The sequence below is a fragment of the Anarhichas minor genome, unplaced genomic scaffold, assembly GCF_050575085.1.
Source record: "Anarhichas minor isolate MPS153535 unplaced genomic scaffold, ASM5057508v1 ptg000020l, whole genome shotgun sequence".
In the NCBI taxonomy this organism is placed as follows: domain Eukaryota; kingdom Metazoa; phylum Chordata; class Actinopteri; order Perciformes; family Anarhichadidae; genus Anarhichas; species Anarhichas minor.
The window spans coordinates 3,880,001-3,895,381 of record NW_027466466.1 but is presented as its reverse complement, the minus strand read 5'-3'; the positions used below and the strand labels follow the sequence as shown (position 1 = coordinate 3,895,381).

The 15,381-nt window shown below is 44.8% G+C and overlaps 1 protein-coding gene across 1 annotated transcript in view; it reads left to right on the top strand.

Moving 5' to 3' along the window:
* The first annotated feature begins 1,600 nt into the window (after positions 1-1,600).
* Positions 1,601-15,381, top strand: part of vstm2la (V-set and transmembrane domain containing 2 like a) — a 44,303-nt gene continuing 30,522 nt past the window's right edge. The window contains exon 1 of the mRNA XM_076095558.1: positions 1,601-2,431. Coding sequence (XP_075951673.1) covers positions 2,314-2,431 — 118 coding nt within the window. The 5' untranslated portion in view covers positions 1,601-2,313. The remainder of the gene's footprint in view (positions 2,432-15,381) is intronic.

The following is a 15,381-nucleotide window of genomic DNA, read 5'->3' as shown; positions in this document are numbered from 1 at the left end:
AAAGTTCGGTTACAAGCCGGGTTTGCTCTTCAAAGCAGAGACCCAGTGAGGTGAAACATGCCTCCATCAAAAGATGTCAGGGGATCGGGCAGGTTGGTGCGTTATACTTGCTATTGTCTGTTCAGCGGTCCACAAATAACTATAGTTCAAAACAAGAATGGTGTTAACGGACAGAAAGCCCTCAAGATGGTTTGCTGCTGTTGCATCTGGATAGCTTGCAGTTAAAGACACAATTTAAATATTCAAAAAGAAACATGTATCATCTTTCTGACCTTGATTGTAATGCTGATGTAACTGATGTCATTACTCACACAAACAAATACATATTGTAAAGCATTTTTGCTCTGTAACAAATGTACTATCATAATGCGAATCAACTCCGAAGGCATGTTAAGATTCAAATACAAACACCACCAACATATTGTATACAACCCCAATCTATTTAGACAAAATTAACTAATCTCAGATGTAATAGGTGTTATTTCTAAGTTATTTATGTCTATTCATAGTCCCAAGGCCCCACCATTTTGAAACTTCTGAATCATTAAATGCAGAAATCTGGTGAGCAAAAGTTATAAGAAGGCTTGCTCTTAGTTGTGTGCCTGAAATAAATGGGACACAGTATATCATCTTGCCTAACAAGGTGGACAGAATCTCGTCTGGCTATGCTGCCCTGAAATAGTGCTTAAGATCAATGAAGATTATACAAGCACTTACATACTATCCCATCAAGTCCAATGGCCCATATCATAGTGCAGCTTGAGACAGGAAATCCTATCCTCGAGTGTTCAATATGTGACCAACACTGAGGCTGCATTTCAGCACCATGGACAGCGACGCACCAGAGCTACAGGAGGCGGTTCGCAGGTCCAAACCAGGGACTTTATTCCAGTTCTCTTAATACTTCTGTGTACTCGTAATACCTCTGTGTACTCTTAATACCTCTGTGTACACCTACTACCTATGTACACATAGGTATGTGTATATAGTTAAACCAGAATGTCCACGTCGGAGAACAGAGTAGTTATCATATTTTGTTCTTTTGGCAGCTGTGTAAATATCTAAAGTTAGCAAAAGAAAATTGAAATGCATTCAGCAAATATAACTCAATCTGCTTTTATCAATCCCATAGAGGGAAAGAAGTGGACGCAGTCACCATGACGTCATCCGTTGGTTTGCGGACTGGCGTTTTGAAGCCTCGAGTTCGGTATTTTGGCCGTAGCTCCGCCTCACTTCCCTCCGCTATAGGAGACTTCTTTGCCGGGAGGAGAGCGAGCTTTTAACAACATAATGCTTCACCCACACACTCTTGTTACAGTTTAAGGAAATGTACATTGCTAAGCCAGGCGGCCAACTTCTGGTTCTGCCAAGTGAAGCTGATACGGAAGTGTGTTAAAACTTCTCTCTACTGATCAGCAGGGGGCGACTCCTCCAGTTAGTAAAAAGAGTCAGATTGTATAGAAGTCTATGATAAAATTACTCTCTCTTGATTTATTACCTCAGTAAACATTGTAAACATGAGTTTATGGTCTCAATCTCTAGTTTCAAGTCTTCTTCACTATGCTTTCACTGTTATTTTTTCTTCGCCTTTCAGAAAAAACAAAAGTAGGAACAGGTCAATTCAATCCTTCGGGGCACTACCAGGAGTAAAATAAGTGTTCTCTGCTTTCTGACATTTTACTTTTTTTTACGAGTGTATATATACAAAAATATGTCATAATCAATTAATTAATGACCTATTCAGAGAAGATACATGACACTATGGGAAGCAGACTTTTTACCCCCCTTGTTAGCAAACACTTGAGCTAATGTTGGTGCGCTCTAATGCTGCTTAAACGTGTTTATCCGTTAATTATTTTAATAATAATAATAATGGGCTTTGAATATTTTAGAAGTCTACCGTCCTTTCATAAAGCGCATTCGCATTATATAAAAAAAAGAGACGTCGTGAAGTTTACGGTCGCTGAACGTGTTTCTAATATCCCTCCTCTCATTACTGACATTCCCCGCTGCAAGCCGCGGTACCTCCCATTTGGGGAGAAAGTCCCTCCGCCCCATGTAGAGCCGACTGAGCGGAAGCAGAGCGTCAGTCGGTCTGCTGGCACACCGAGCGGCTGCAGCGGCTTCTTCTTCTGCTCCTTTATTCTTCACAGGTATCTCACGTCCTTCCTCACCAGAACAAGTCACCTGGATTAAAAAATAAAAAATAAATATAAACACAATAAAAAAACAAAGAAAAGAAGAAAAAAACCCAATCTCTTTTTTTTCGACGTGCATGAGAGGTGGAAGGAGAGCAGCTACAACAGAAGAGACATGGGAGCGTTCAGAGTGCTGCTGCGGAGTTTACATTACATGGGACTCTACATGCAACTTAGTGTCTCCACGAGGCAAGCTGGACACGGCGAGGTGGAGAACCACATCTCTGGGAACGGTAGGTGTGCCGTCCGCTTTCGGATCCCTCTCATTCACCCCCCCCCCCCCCCACGAGGAGACTTCAGAAGGCGCTGTGTGTGTGGGGAGAGAGGACGGCACAGGTGATGCCATCTGTGCATGCCAACTAATGCCACTGAGTGTTTTCTTTGATTGTGAAGAGCTTGTGGTTCCTTGCTGTCGGGCATTAAAAAAAAAAAAAAAGAGTTCACCTGTACGGTGAATAGATGGAGCTGTCAGTCAGTCAGTGCATGTCTGTCCATCTTATGAGCACCAACGAGGTTTGGAGTGTTCGATGCCCAGACCGTGTATTGGAAGCCCTCTCTAATGAGTGTTAGGTCCTTGATGTAATTGGTGGTGTTATGGTGATGTATGGTGAGCCTGACAGGATTTTTTGCTTTCTATTGGGAGCTGCAGCCCCCCCTCCCCCCCATCAGTGTGTGATTCATCCAGATGGAGCAGAGGTGATGTCAGCTGATAGATGTGAAGTTAATATTCTCTCTTTGGTGCCCCCATGAAATCTATACTGAGCAGCATCTTCCTCAGATCTGCCTCTTAATCCTCCTTCGCCAGGATCTTCCCCTAAATGGCCTTACACTTTGTTACATCACACACACACACACACACACACATAGAGGGTCACGGTTTGTTTTCGGTAACTTTGGTTCGGCTTGGTCATCTCCTCGGGTGTCAGGCTGCCAGCTCGGCAGGTGTGTATGTGTGTGTGTGTGTGTGTGTGTGTGTGTGTGTGTGTGATGTCTGCGTGGGTTGAAAAGTAAAAACAGTCGGGAGGTTGAGAGTTCCTCATCGATACTCTGACTCTCACAGTATAGATCCCTTCCTTTGTTACTTCTGTAAATGTGCTCTTATCATCAGACGCTCCCCGGCAGCTTAACCTGAGTCCTCCAACACCCACGACTCGGTGTGCACCCCCACACACTAAGCTGAGAAACGTCTGCACCTCAAAATACACCTGAATCGCATGAAATCTGAACGCCATGTCACAACACGGATGAGATACCCGATTCCCTTTGATTGAGACGCTTGATGCAATTGTCTGGTCGGGTACGATCGTGTTCGAGTTGTGTTTGAAAGCAGAGCTTAGAAACGTTTCAGCTTTTTGACGAAAAAAAGACGTAATGGAAAAATATTTAAGGAAAAACACACTCGTACGCTTTATTGCCAAATTGCGTTATATCGTGAGTTCTCACAGTTGATACATTCCGATGAAGCTTTTTTTTTTTTTTGACCCCGATCAGAATTTTATAATGGATCTCTGTTGATTCAGAATCCGATCCGATAGTTACGTTTACCTAAAAGCTGTTTGAATATGTATCCGACACGTTGAACGTAGCCTGCTTAATCTGGCACACTTTATTTACACGATACTTAAACAAGCGCTGAAGGTCCTGATTCAAAACCATTTGACAAGCTTCTGAAATTGATCAGCTATCAAGAGAAGTGACCGCAGGCTGAGGCGGACAAAAGGATCGCATTGTGATCCTCTTTATTTTAGCCGATGCCGATTTATTAAACCTGACCGGGTCAGGCTTTGTACTGACCCTCTTGAATCGGCTCGGGACATCGCTAGCTCCCAGTCTAAACATCTCCTGGCTCTAGCTTCATTTTTTAATGGGCAAATGTGAGCGAGCGTTTACCTTCTCACCCAACTTTTGGCAAGAAAGCGAAAAAAGAAATTTGTATTTCCCAAAAGGTTGAATTATTCCTTAAACTCCCCTGAGCTTCCAACGATATGTCATGGGGGTACTTTTCACTACGCTAAACTTCATGGAGAAATCCCTTAATGTACCTCGAGGAGACGAGGAGAGGGAGTCCTCTGGAGGAGCTTAGAGCGAGGACACACGGGTGTGTCCTTACGCGGAAGTATTTTATCGAGTGACATATAAATGAAGCAACACACGTTGTGAAGCAACTGACGACGCTCAAGGCTGACAATATGGAACCATAGACTGTAGGAGAAGAAGGAGGGGACGTAGTCACTCTGATGTCTTTGGTTTGTGGACGACCGTTTTGAAGCCTTAAGTTTGGCATTTTGGCTGTCGCCATCTTGGCTTTTGCCTACCCCATCTTGTTTTTTTTTTTGCAACCAAAATTGACGAGAGAGGGTGGAGCTAAGTACAACCGAACGCTAAATAATACATTTTTAGGAGACCAAAATGTTAGAATTAGCTGTCATGAACTGATAACACACTGTGAAAGGGTTAAAGTTCTAAGACGAAAATTTTGACTACTCTGTGGTAGCGGCCTGTCAATCACAAGGTAGCCCCGCCCTAAAGCATACGTTGCGTTATATTTCGCTCTTAATGGGACCATCATTTACCAAATGAACATCATGCGGTATTGAAGAAGACTTGAAGCTTCTGGTGGTTTCTGTTGATGTAGCTTTGGTTTTATTCTCATCATCTATTATATCTTATCATCGTTCCTCTATTTACATCCGTCACAGGGTTGCCAGGCTCGTACACACGAGCGTGACCGATGTCACGTTAAAGGGTGTCTCAGCCTTTCTCTGTTTCTTGCCACCAGTAATATCTCATGGCAGCATGGAGCATCCATAACACAACGCCATACAATCTTTTCAAGCTGAATAATGTGCTCGCGGGGAGAGATATCTTCTTACAGTGGGTGTGTGGGATTTTTATGGAAATGAGTGTGTGCAGATACACTTGTTTATTTGTTGTTGTTTTGTCCCGGGGGTAGAATGAAAGTAAAGGAGGAGGGCAGATGCATGTGCTGCAATACCTAATTGAAACATGAAGTGTTACCGCAATGTGGCAATTAGCGAAACATTCAGAAACACAGATGATATGGAAGTAAAGGAGTCTTAATGGGATTGTTGGATTGCAGGTATGATGATCTGCAGGGTGGGAGTGATGAGATGTTCAGGGACTCCCTGAACTCCCTTTAACGCCTTTATATTTGCGGGAATGAATTTGAACACTATTTTTAAAGACTGGCAGCCAGAGGTGAATTCACAGCGTTGGCCACAGTGAGTAATATCAAATAACGGCAAGAGGACAGGGGTCGACTGAGCAAATGCCTTCCATTTGCTTTTCTAAGAATATGCTGTATGCTTGGCTTGTGTCGGTGGTTTGTGAGCCCCGTGGGGGGGGGGGGCATAATTTATACTCCTTTTTCCTCCACTAGCACTACACCAGCTAGAGCAGAGCAGAGCAGCAAAAAAAGGAAGTGAGAGAAATGAAAGGAAAACAGTTTGGACATTTTCATGACGTTCCAGTGTACATCTGCTGAGACGCTGCTTAAGTCGTTGATGCTTTTCAATTAACTCCTAATTAGGGCCGTGGTTATCCAGCGAGGCGATTATTGCAGCCAATCAATCGCGTTAATTAATCAGTGATGGGTAAACGAGCCGCCAGGCCAATACCATGCTTAAACTTTACAAAGGAAAAGCAATTGTAGTGAGACAACAGGAGAAATGCTACACACGCATTTGAATTTCATTTTTTTTTTTTCATGATACCAGATCTTAACAATTTTTTTTTAATCGCTTAAAAAAAAGCATTTTTTTGGCTCTACTGACCGGCCTACAGAGAGGTATCCGGTCTTATATGTTCACCCTGTTTTGACCTCCATCACCAGAGAAAGCCGCCCCATTCTGACACACATCATTCGATTGGATTTGAACCATTCTCTCCAATTCAATAGGAGGCTCGTTTACCATTCAGTGAAGACAAAAACCCTTTATGGCTGCTGGAACCACCTTGAAAGGCCTCAGGCATGGCCGCTCCTTCAGTGTCTGAGAGGAATATGCTGGATGGATGTGTGAGGATAAACCCAGGTTGATGCAATCTCAGCCTGCGATGGTTAAGCCTCCTTCACAGCTCCGTCTTTAATGCCCTTTTCTAATGATGTGCGTGTTGTGTGATAAATGTACCCTCTCAACAATTTCACCGTAAAATAACGGTAAAATGCCGGCAGCAGTAATGGCTGGCAAACAGTAATTTACTGTTATTTTACTATGCTGTGGTTAACCGACGGCATTAACTGTTAATTTACATGCGAAGGATGAATATTTAACCGTGTGTTACAGTTTTTATGAAATCCTATAAGCTACTGTTGTAAATCCACTGTACATTTACAGCAGTTCATTGCAGTGTAGTGAAGGCCAAATGGGTCCACTTCCACCAAAAGCAAACTGGAGCACAGAGGAAGCAATGACATCACCCCACTGTTGGCCTATTAAAGATTTAACAGTGGCCGATGCAGTATCACTGGCAAACATTCAGCAGCAGCTTGTGGGGTTTACTCGAGTCTTCTGCGGGATTAGACGCCAAATGTCCCCCGTCTGCTCCTCGCCTCCCACTCGCTGCCACTTCAGCTCTGACGCCGGCGTGTTGACACGACAGTGGGGCTCCAGACGTCGCCACGGCAGCGAGAATAGGAGAACAACTGTTTCAACCAAAACCTGATAATGAGTTTTCATTAATGTGTCAAGTACACTGCTACATCAGCTAATATAGGCACAGATGAGAGTAGCTCTGAATAAACAATTGATGGCATTTGTTTTGTAACAATATTTGGCTAAATGAAAGAAAATCTAAATACGTAAGAGCAATATTTCATTTTTTTCACCAGTTATTTCTGTCAGAATAACAAGAGGAAGAAAAACAAGCCAAAAATGTACTTTTAAACGCTTGTGGTTTCCCCACTATAACAAGTTAAAATGTGATTTTATCACATCTTGTGAGATAATTGGTTTTGGAACATTTTACCGTTAGCCACCAGCAGCCTATCTTACCATGCTGGATGCAACTTCCACGAAAATGGCAGAAGTTATTGGTCCTTGGCCTGTTGCTCATACGATAAATGTTAAATCTGCCTTAAGTCCTCACTTAAATTCCCACACAAGATTTGAAGTAACAGTCAATCCCCATAGAACTCCATGTTAAAATGGTGAATTTCACAGAAATAAAATTGTTCACAGCCTGGTAGAGAAAATGATTTTGGTCTCTATAACTAAGCCACAGTCGACTGTGGCTCAGTGGCTCAGTCTTCCTTCAATCAGAGGATCGGCGGTTCGATCCCTGGCTCCGCTAGGCCATGTCCACGTGTCCACGTGTGCTTGGTTAGAGTCCTGATGGGCAGGTGGCACCTTGCATGGTAGCCCCTGCCATCAGGGTGTGAATGGGTGAATTATGATGGAACGTTAAAGCGCTTTGAGTCGTCGGAAGACTAGAAAAGCGCGATACAAGTACAGTCCATTCACCATTCTTGGGAAACCGTGACGACCATTTCCCCCTATTTTCTGACAATTTAGAGACTAAACACAAAGTAAAAGCACACTCAGTTCCTCTACCTTTTATAACTGTTCTATACAAAGTCAACAGATGCCCAGATTGCCTTGATGTAGCTTAAATTTACTTCAGACTTAAGATACTTACGGTTCCCTTTCTCTCTTTCCGTGTCTCTCTGCCTGTGTGCTGCTGTCTGTAAACAGAGAGAGACATACAGTAATGGGGTGAGGTAGCCGAGGAGAGAGTGACAGGCTGACAGTTTCAAAGCTTGTTGGCGCTCAGCGGTAGGTAGAGCCAATGCATTAAGGTCCTGACCTCGGTATATATTCCTCACTGAGAAGACATGTGCTGGAGGGCAGCCTCGGATTAACTACAGACAGGAGAGGAATGATTACTGTAGCTGCGGCGTATCTCCGCGCGGTGCACCTCACCTCGGCTGTCTCAGGACATAAAAATCAATCTTGAGCACGTCTCTGGGTTTTGTCTGCATATCCTCTCATGAGCAAAGCATGCTCCAAGTAATAATCCGTGATATTTTCATATTAACGGGTGTTGACTTTGCTGCTCTCCGCCGTTCACTGACGCAATTCAGCGCTGATTCAGATTATATCTTCTGCATGATGGTGGTTGTATTTCAAGGATTGCCACATGACTATGGGAATCTTATGGACTTTTTTTGGACATGGAAGAAAAAGTTGACCTGGATTCAAATGGTCGGTCTATTGTATAGAAAGGACATGTGCTTTAATTAATACAGTATTTTGTATGCACAAAATCTATTTCATTTAGATATTCCGGATAAGGTAAAAGCGTACGCATACAGTGTTCCAAAAGAAAGCTGATTTTACGAAGGACACTGCAGACCCACGCGGGTGTTTTCACCGACTCTTGAGTAAACCCGCGTTCAGGTTGACGCTAACGTGAGGCTGCCGAACTCAACGTACCAATGAGAGTGATGAAGGTGTGAGGTAGATGTCAATCAACACAGTCCGAACACGCCCACACAGTCCCGGGGAGAGGTCTCATCAAGCCCAAGTTAAATCCCCTGGTGTAGAACTGCCTGTAAGAAAAATATGAAACAAACGCATCTCACTTTAGGCCATAGGGAAACGTTACTGTACATCGATAAACTTCAGATATATTTTTGGGCAATATATTGATATCGCAATATGAGACTCGTGTTAGATTTTGGATCTCATAATATGGCAAAAGTGTTGTCTTTTCCTGCTGTTAAAGGCTGCGTTACAGTAAAGTGATGTCATTTTCTGAACTTACCAGACTGTTCAATTATCTGTCTTCACCAGCTTATTCACATTACTGACGATTATTTATAAAAAGTCTTGTGTAAATATTTTGCACCAACTCTGCAATATCGCCAAAATAATGACGTTGAAGTTGAAAATATTGTGATATTTGAATTCCTCCAGATTGCCCAGCCCTAGTTTCTGCTTTTTAAAATCTGTGTTTTTATTATTCCATTTTTTTTTTTTTGGATTGAAGATCAGCCAGCTCCAGCACACGGTACCTTAAAAGGCCTTGGCCGCAGACTTCCTTTGGCACAGAGAGAAGACCTTGAAAAACTAGCTCGCTCAAAACCTGATTAAACAAGCTTCATACCACAGGACGCAGGCAGAAAAATATACCGGCACGTTGCTACACCTAAAACTCCAAAACGATGAATGAAAGAGAGACCGAAAAAAGGTGAGATATAGGGAGATAAAGAAACCACAAATTCCACGTGTGAAACAATGGCGCCTATGCCAGAGGAAAGACGAAATGGTTGCCAACAGGAGGCTACAGTCCTGGCTGAACTACACAAACGAAGACAGAAACGCATAGACGCCACTGGAAACTAACATAAAGGACCTTTTGGAAAGGATTGCCTTTGTTGGAACAACAAATATAGAGAAAAGATCGAGTGACATGAAGGACAGAGCGGCCACGCTAAAGGACGTCAAGCTATCTGCGAAAGTGCGAAGACTTGGAATCAGAGTCGAGACGCGACAACGTACGGATATTTGGTAGAAAACAAATGGTAGGAGTCGTGACTGACCTCGCTTCAGCCTTGAGGGTGCACGGCTCGTCCGATGCTAAACTCAGAGATAACACGGCACCTCAGAGAGCAATTATGCCCCCGCTTCTTTGACTATAGAGGAAAAGAGCAAGTGCGGCAACGAGCATAGGAGCGAAGCAGAATGATGTACCAGGGACTGAAACTTTACTTCAAGACTATAAAATGGAAAACTGGTGCGGGATGTAATTTAAAAAGCTCGGGGAATAGATTGTCGAGGCACAGTCTCCATATCCTGCCCAAGCTCAAACTATGTTTAGGAGTCGGGCACGGGAACACAGTCAACACGCCGACAAGATCGCAGCGATGGGGATGCAGACAGAGAAAAGTTCAGAAAGCCCTGAAACAAGGCAACGGGAGGGCTGCGATGAGGAGTGACTGCCAGAGATAACTCTGATCCAAGTGATATCATCCAAATAAACTGTGTGGCAAGCATCTTAATGAGAACACGCCTGGTGACTATGAATGATAATTATAGCATTTTTTACATCTCCAAATTATTGTTGATGATACATTTTTATTTGGACAAACATTTGTAGAGACACTGCCAAAGTGTCTTTTTGACGCCCCACTGGCCGCGCCAAAGCATTGCGCTTGTTATTCCTTCAGTTCTTTTTTTTTATTTTCTAATGTAAATGAAAAACACCTCATCTTGCACCACTCAGGCACTAGCATGTCCCGAAGTATACATGTTTAATGCACACTCTTCCATCCAAGAGTTTTATTTTCATGTCTGTTGCTGGGAACGTTCAGATAAAAAGCGAACCCATTCTGCTGAATTGGAACTTAAAACTGCTTTTTTTCCACATTTAGTCATCATGCTATTCTCTATAAACAAATATCTGCACACAGAATCAGAATCTGTCGGCAACGAAACAAGATTTGGGTATCAGAAGCGCTCTGATTTACGTTTGTAGTATTGACCAATCACGTTTGGGCGGGCTTTGGTTGAATACAGGTGAAGAGTTTGTGTGGGGAGCAAAAGATGCGGGATGGGTTTGCCCGAAATGCAATCTGGGAACCCATGGGCTGTATGTGATGATTTAGCCTTTTTTTAATTTTTTTTTATTGATTCATCTGCATTTGTATGCAGATATCTGTTATCTGATATCTAACAGCAGACGTCGTCTCTCGACTCAAACTCCATTCTTGATTCTCAAGTTGCTCATAGGATTGCAAACAATGGCCACTCCACTGAAGAGGAAGTCTTGGCCCGGATTATCAGTGGCTGCACCTGAACCCCCTGAAATATTGGTCGTTGCCCTCAGAGGCTGTATCGTCGTCAGACCGACAGCCCGTGGGTTCTGAGATTGTCACCGTGCTAATGCAGGACATTTTTATATTTCCATGCAGAAGTACAAGGATTCAGTGACGCTTTTTTTAAGGTGGAAAAGGGTTTGCAGCTCAGATGAGACATCCTATTCAACAGTTCTGCAGTATGATAGGTCTGTAAATGAATAATGAACTCGCAGAGAAATAGAACAAAATGCAAAAGAATTAATAGAATATGCCCGGAGCATAAACTTCACTCCAGTTTACAGTCACACCGTAGCTATGGTGAGTGAGGAAAGTGGGAACAGTGACTGGCTGTATCTGATAGAAGCAGCCGATCCATCCGTCTAATGCTGAAAAGAAAAACCAGCAGCAGTTCAGGTACTCGTTGCTTGACAATGTGGACTCAGACCTTCGGTGTCCTCCATCATTCTTGCCTCCCCATTGCTTGTCACTGCCAGCTGCTTCGTGTGTAAAATTAACTCTGAATCTTCTCCCCCCCCTCCCCCCCCGATCAGGACGGTCTCTTCAGAATCGGCACAAACAAGCTGCGGGGTCAGCCGGCAGTCAAGGACTCTCCCTCTGTCTTCCTCTATAAGTGCCTTCTGCTGCTGCGCTTGTACTTCACTCTCCCGCAAAGCACTTCACTGTTGTGTGTGTGTGTTTGTGCTTGTGTGTGTGTGTGTGTGCGGGGACGTACTTTGGAGGAGAAATGATTGCGGGCAGCTTTGAGCATGGCGATCCGAAGCCTCACTTTCTCTGAGGTGTCCCTCCGTGACTAAAACTCATCTCCGGAACTCATCATCCGACCCACCAGGTGTGTGTGTGTGTGTGTGTGTGTGTGCCTGGGTGTGTGCGCCTGGGTGTGTGCACGAGGCTCTGCGAACTTTGTGTGAGAGACGATAAAGGCAGCTTTGAGACAGATGATCCAAACCGTCACTCTCTCATATTCTGTGTGTGTGTGTGTGTGTGTGTGTGTGTGTGTGTGTGTGTGTGTGTGTGTGTGTGTGTGTGTGTGTGTGTGTGTGTGTGTGTGTGTGTGTGTGTGTGTGTGTGTGTGTGTGTGTGTGTGTGTGTGTGTCTTTGCATGGGTGTACACGGCGACTTGACCGTGTGTGTGTTTGTATATGCTTGAAGAGATGGAGGGGGGGAGAGAGTATTCCCTCTCTTGCACTCAGCATGATGATGTTGGGGGGGAGTGCTTTGCTGTGAAGACTTGTCTAAGAGAGTGTTGCTTATCTTCCATTAGACACATTACTGCCAACGTTGCCATCAAAGTGGAAAGACACACACACACACAAACGTGCACACAGACTCTCAGATTTAGAGAGAGAGACACACACACACACACACACACACACATACTTCTCCTGGGGAGGCACTTGGCAGTGTTCATCTGTTGGCAGTCTCACTGAGGGAAGAAAGAGGAGGAAGGCAGGCGGAGAGGGGAACGTGATGTATCCGTGGTCCAGGATCAGTCATTTGCAGCCTGACAGAGCTCCTCAGCCTCCACATAATTTAGTGAAGTATTGTTCCCTGGAGAGTCTCTAAGATCTGTGTTAGACTTTGTATGCAACTGCATTTTAAGTTAAAGCACGTTTGTTAGACATTGATTATTATCACCATACAATGCATTTATCTGGCAGAACTATTTTTAGTCTATATATATATATATATATTAGACATCACGCATTATCTCGGTGGTCCAGAGGGAGTCTGAGAAATGTCAATTAATCATGAATTACATTTTTTTTAAAGCCACAAGGCCTACATATTTGTGCATTTTAAAATAATCAAGCACATTCTGCAAAAAGCTGCCTTAGTGCTTTTTTAAATCACATTTAGCACAGCAATGCAAGTACAAGGCTGCCTCGTTAGTCACATACTGCTCTTAAGCCTATTGTGCATACAGTAACATACACCTACTATAGCTTACCATATATTCATATTGCAAATCTACACTACACCTATGTTTGGATAGGAAAAAAACAAATAATGTTTGTTTATAACATTCAGTTGCCATAACGGAACATATTAAAGTATGGAAAGTCAAGTCAGCTGAAAACAATGAAAAATCCGCCAGAGACAGTGTTTATAACTAACTCATAGGGCCAATTAGCTTCATTAGCTAGCTAGCTAAACTTTAAAATCTCTTAAGTTTGTTATAACCACAGACTTTAACCATGAACCCATTAATAAAGAAGTCATTACCTTGGAGACAAGGGAACAGGAAGTTCAAAAATGCAAACTCATTTCTCGGTTTTAGGACTGGTTCATGCAGCACTCTGTCCGAGCTTCTCTGTTGTTTACGTAGCCTGTCTAGCCGCTCGTGCATTTTAGTGCATGTGAGCGTGTGCCACTGGCTAGCTAAACGCCGCCGCTCTGCTCTTAGCTCAAACGGCGGTTTAGTGCTGATAAGGCTGTCCCGTCACACGCCATCATCGTCGAAGTGTTTCGCCCTCCGGTTTCCCCCAGGTTAACACTGTCAGCACTGTTTGCCGTTGTTCTTGCTGTTAGCACCGTTAGCACCGTTAGCTGCAAGCCGTCACCATGTTGAGAGCCGTGCAGAGGCAATCCCTCAATCATAGATATGCTCGTAATTTAGCACCTTTAACTTCTATTTTGTCTGCATTGCACCCGACCCCGATGCTTATCCCTGCGGTTGGTGGGTCCACAGGGTGGCTGCTCCATGCTGTTTGTTCGGGCTCCAGTTTGTTCCCTCCAGGTGGGGACGGAGTGCCTACCTCAAGCGAAGGAGTTCAAGTATCTTGGGGTCTTGTTCACGAGTGAGGGTAAGATGGAGCGGGAGATCGACAGACGGATCGGTGCGGCTGCAGCAGTAAAGCAGGCGCTGCACCGGACCGTCTTGGTGAAGAGGGAGCTGAGCCGGAAGGAAAAGCTCTCAATTTACCACTCGGTCTACGTTCCTACCCTCACCTATGGTCACGAACTCTGGGTCGTGACCGAAAGGACAAGGTCGCGGCTACAAGCGGCCGAAATGAGCTTCCTCCGTAGGGTGGCCGGGCTCAGCCTTAGAGATAGGGTAAGGAGCTCGGTCATCAGGAGGGAGCTTGGAGTCGAGTCGCTACTCCTTCGTGTCGAAAGGAGTCAGCTGAGGTGGTTCGGGCATCTAATTAGGATGCCTCCTGGACGCCTCCCACTAGAGGTTTTCCAGGCACGTCCAACTGGGAAGAGACCCCGGGGAAGACCCAGAACACGCTGGAGGGATTACATCTCCCAGCTGGCCTGGGAACGCCTTGGGATCCCCCAGAATGAGCTGGAAAATGTTGCCGGTGAGAGGGAGGTCTGGGTCAGCCTGCTTGGCCTGTTGCCACCGCGACCCGACCCCGGATAAGCGGAGGAAAATGGATGGATGGAACTTCTATTTTCAAATGATTGGTCATCATGTATCGCTTTCATTAGTTTGAACACCCACCCTCTCTCCTAACCTACCGACTACCTCCCTCTCTCCTAACCTACCGACTACCTCCCTCTCTCCTAATCTACCGACTACCTCCCTCTCTCCTAACCTACCGACTACCTTCCTCTTTCCTAACCTACCGACTACCTCCCTCTCTCCTAACCTACCGACTACCTCCCTCTCTCCTAACCTACCGACTACCTCCCTCTCTCCTAATCTACCGACTACCTCCCTCTCTCCTAACCTACCGACTACCTTCCTCTTTCCTAACCTACCGACTACCTCCCTCTCTCCTAACCTACCGACTACCTCCCTCTCTCCTAACCTACCGACTACCTCCCTCTCTCCTAATCTACCGACTACCTCCCTCTCTCCTAACCTACCGACTACCTTCCTCTTTCCTAACCTACCGACTACCTCCCTCTCTCCTAACCTACCGACTACCTCCCTCTCTCCTAACCTACCGACTACCTCCCTCTCTCCTAATCTACCGACTACCTCCCTCTCTCCTAACCTACCGACTACCTTCCTCTTTCCTAACCTACCGACTACCTCCCTCTCTCCTAACCTACCGACTACCTCCCTCTCTCCTAACCTACCGACTACCTCCCTCTCTCCTAATCTACCGACTACCTCCCTCTCTCCTAACCTACCGACTACCTTCCTCTTTCCTAACCTACCGACTACCTCCCTCTCTCCTAACCTACCGACTACCTCCCTCTCTCCCAACCTACCGACTACCTCTCGTAGACCTCATGCTCTGAAGAGAGTATCTCCTTCTATGCTATTTGCAGTAATGCTGTGGCCCTGTGTCAGTCCTTTGAAATCAACCCATCACATAATCAGCAGGCGGCATCTCATGACTTCAAGCGTATGGGGAAAACTGACTTTGAAGATTGCCATAAAGTGTT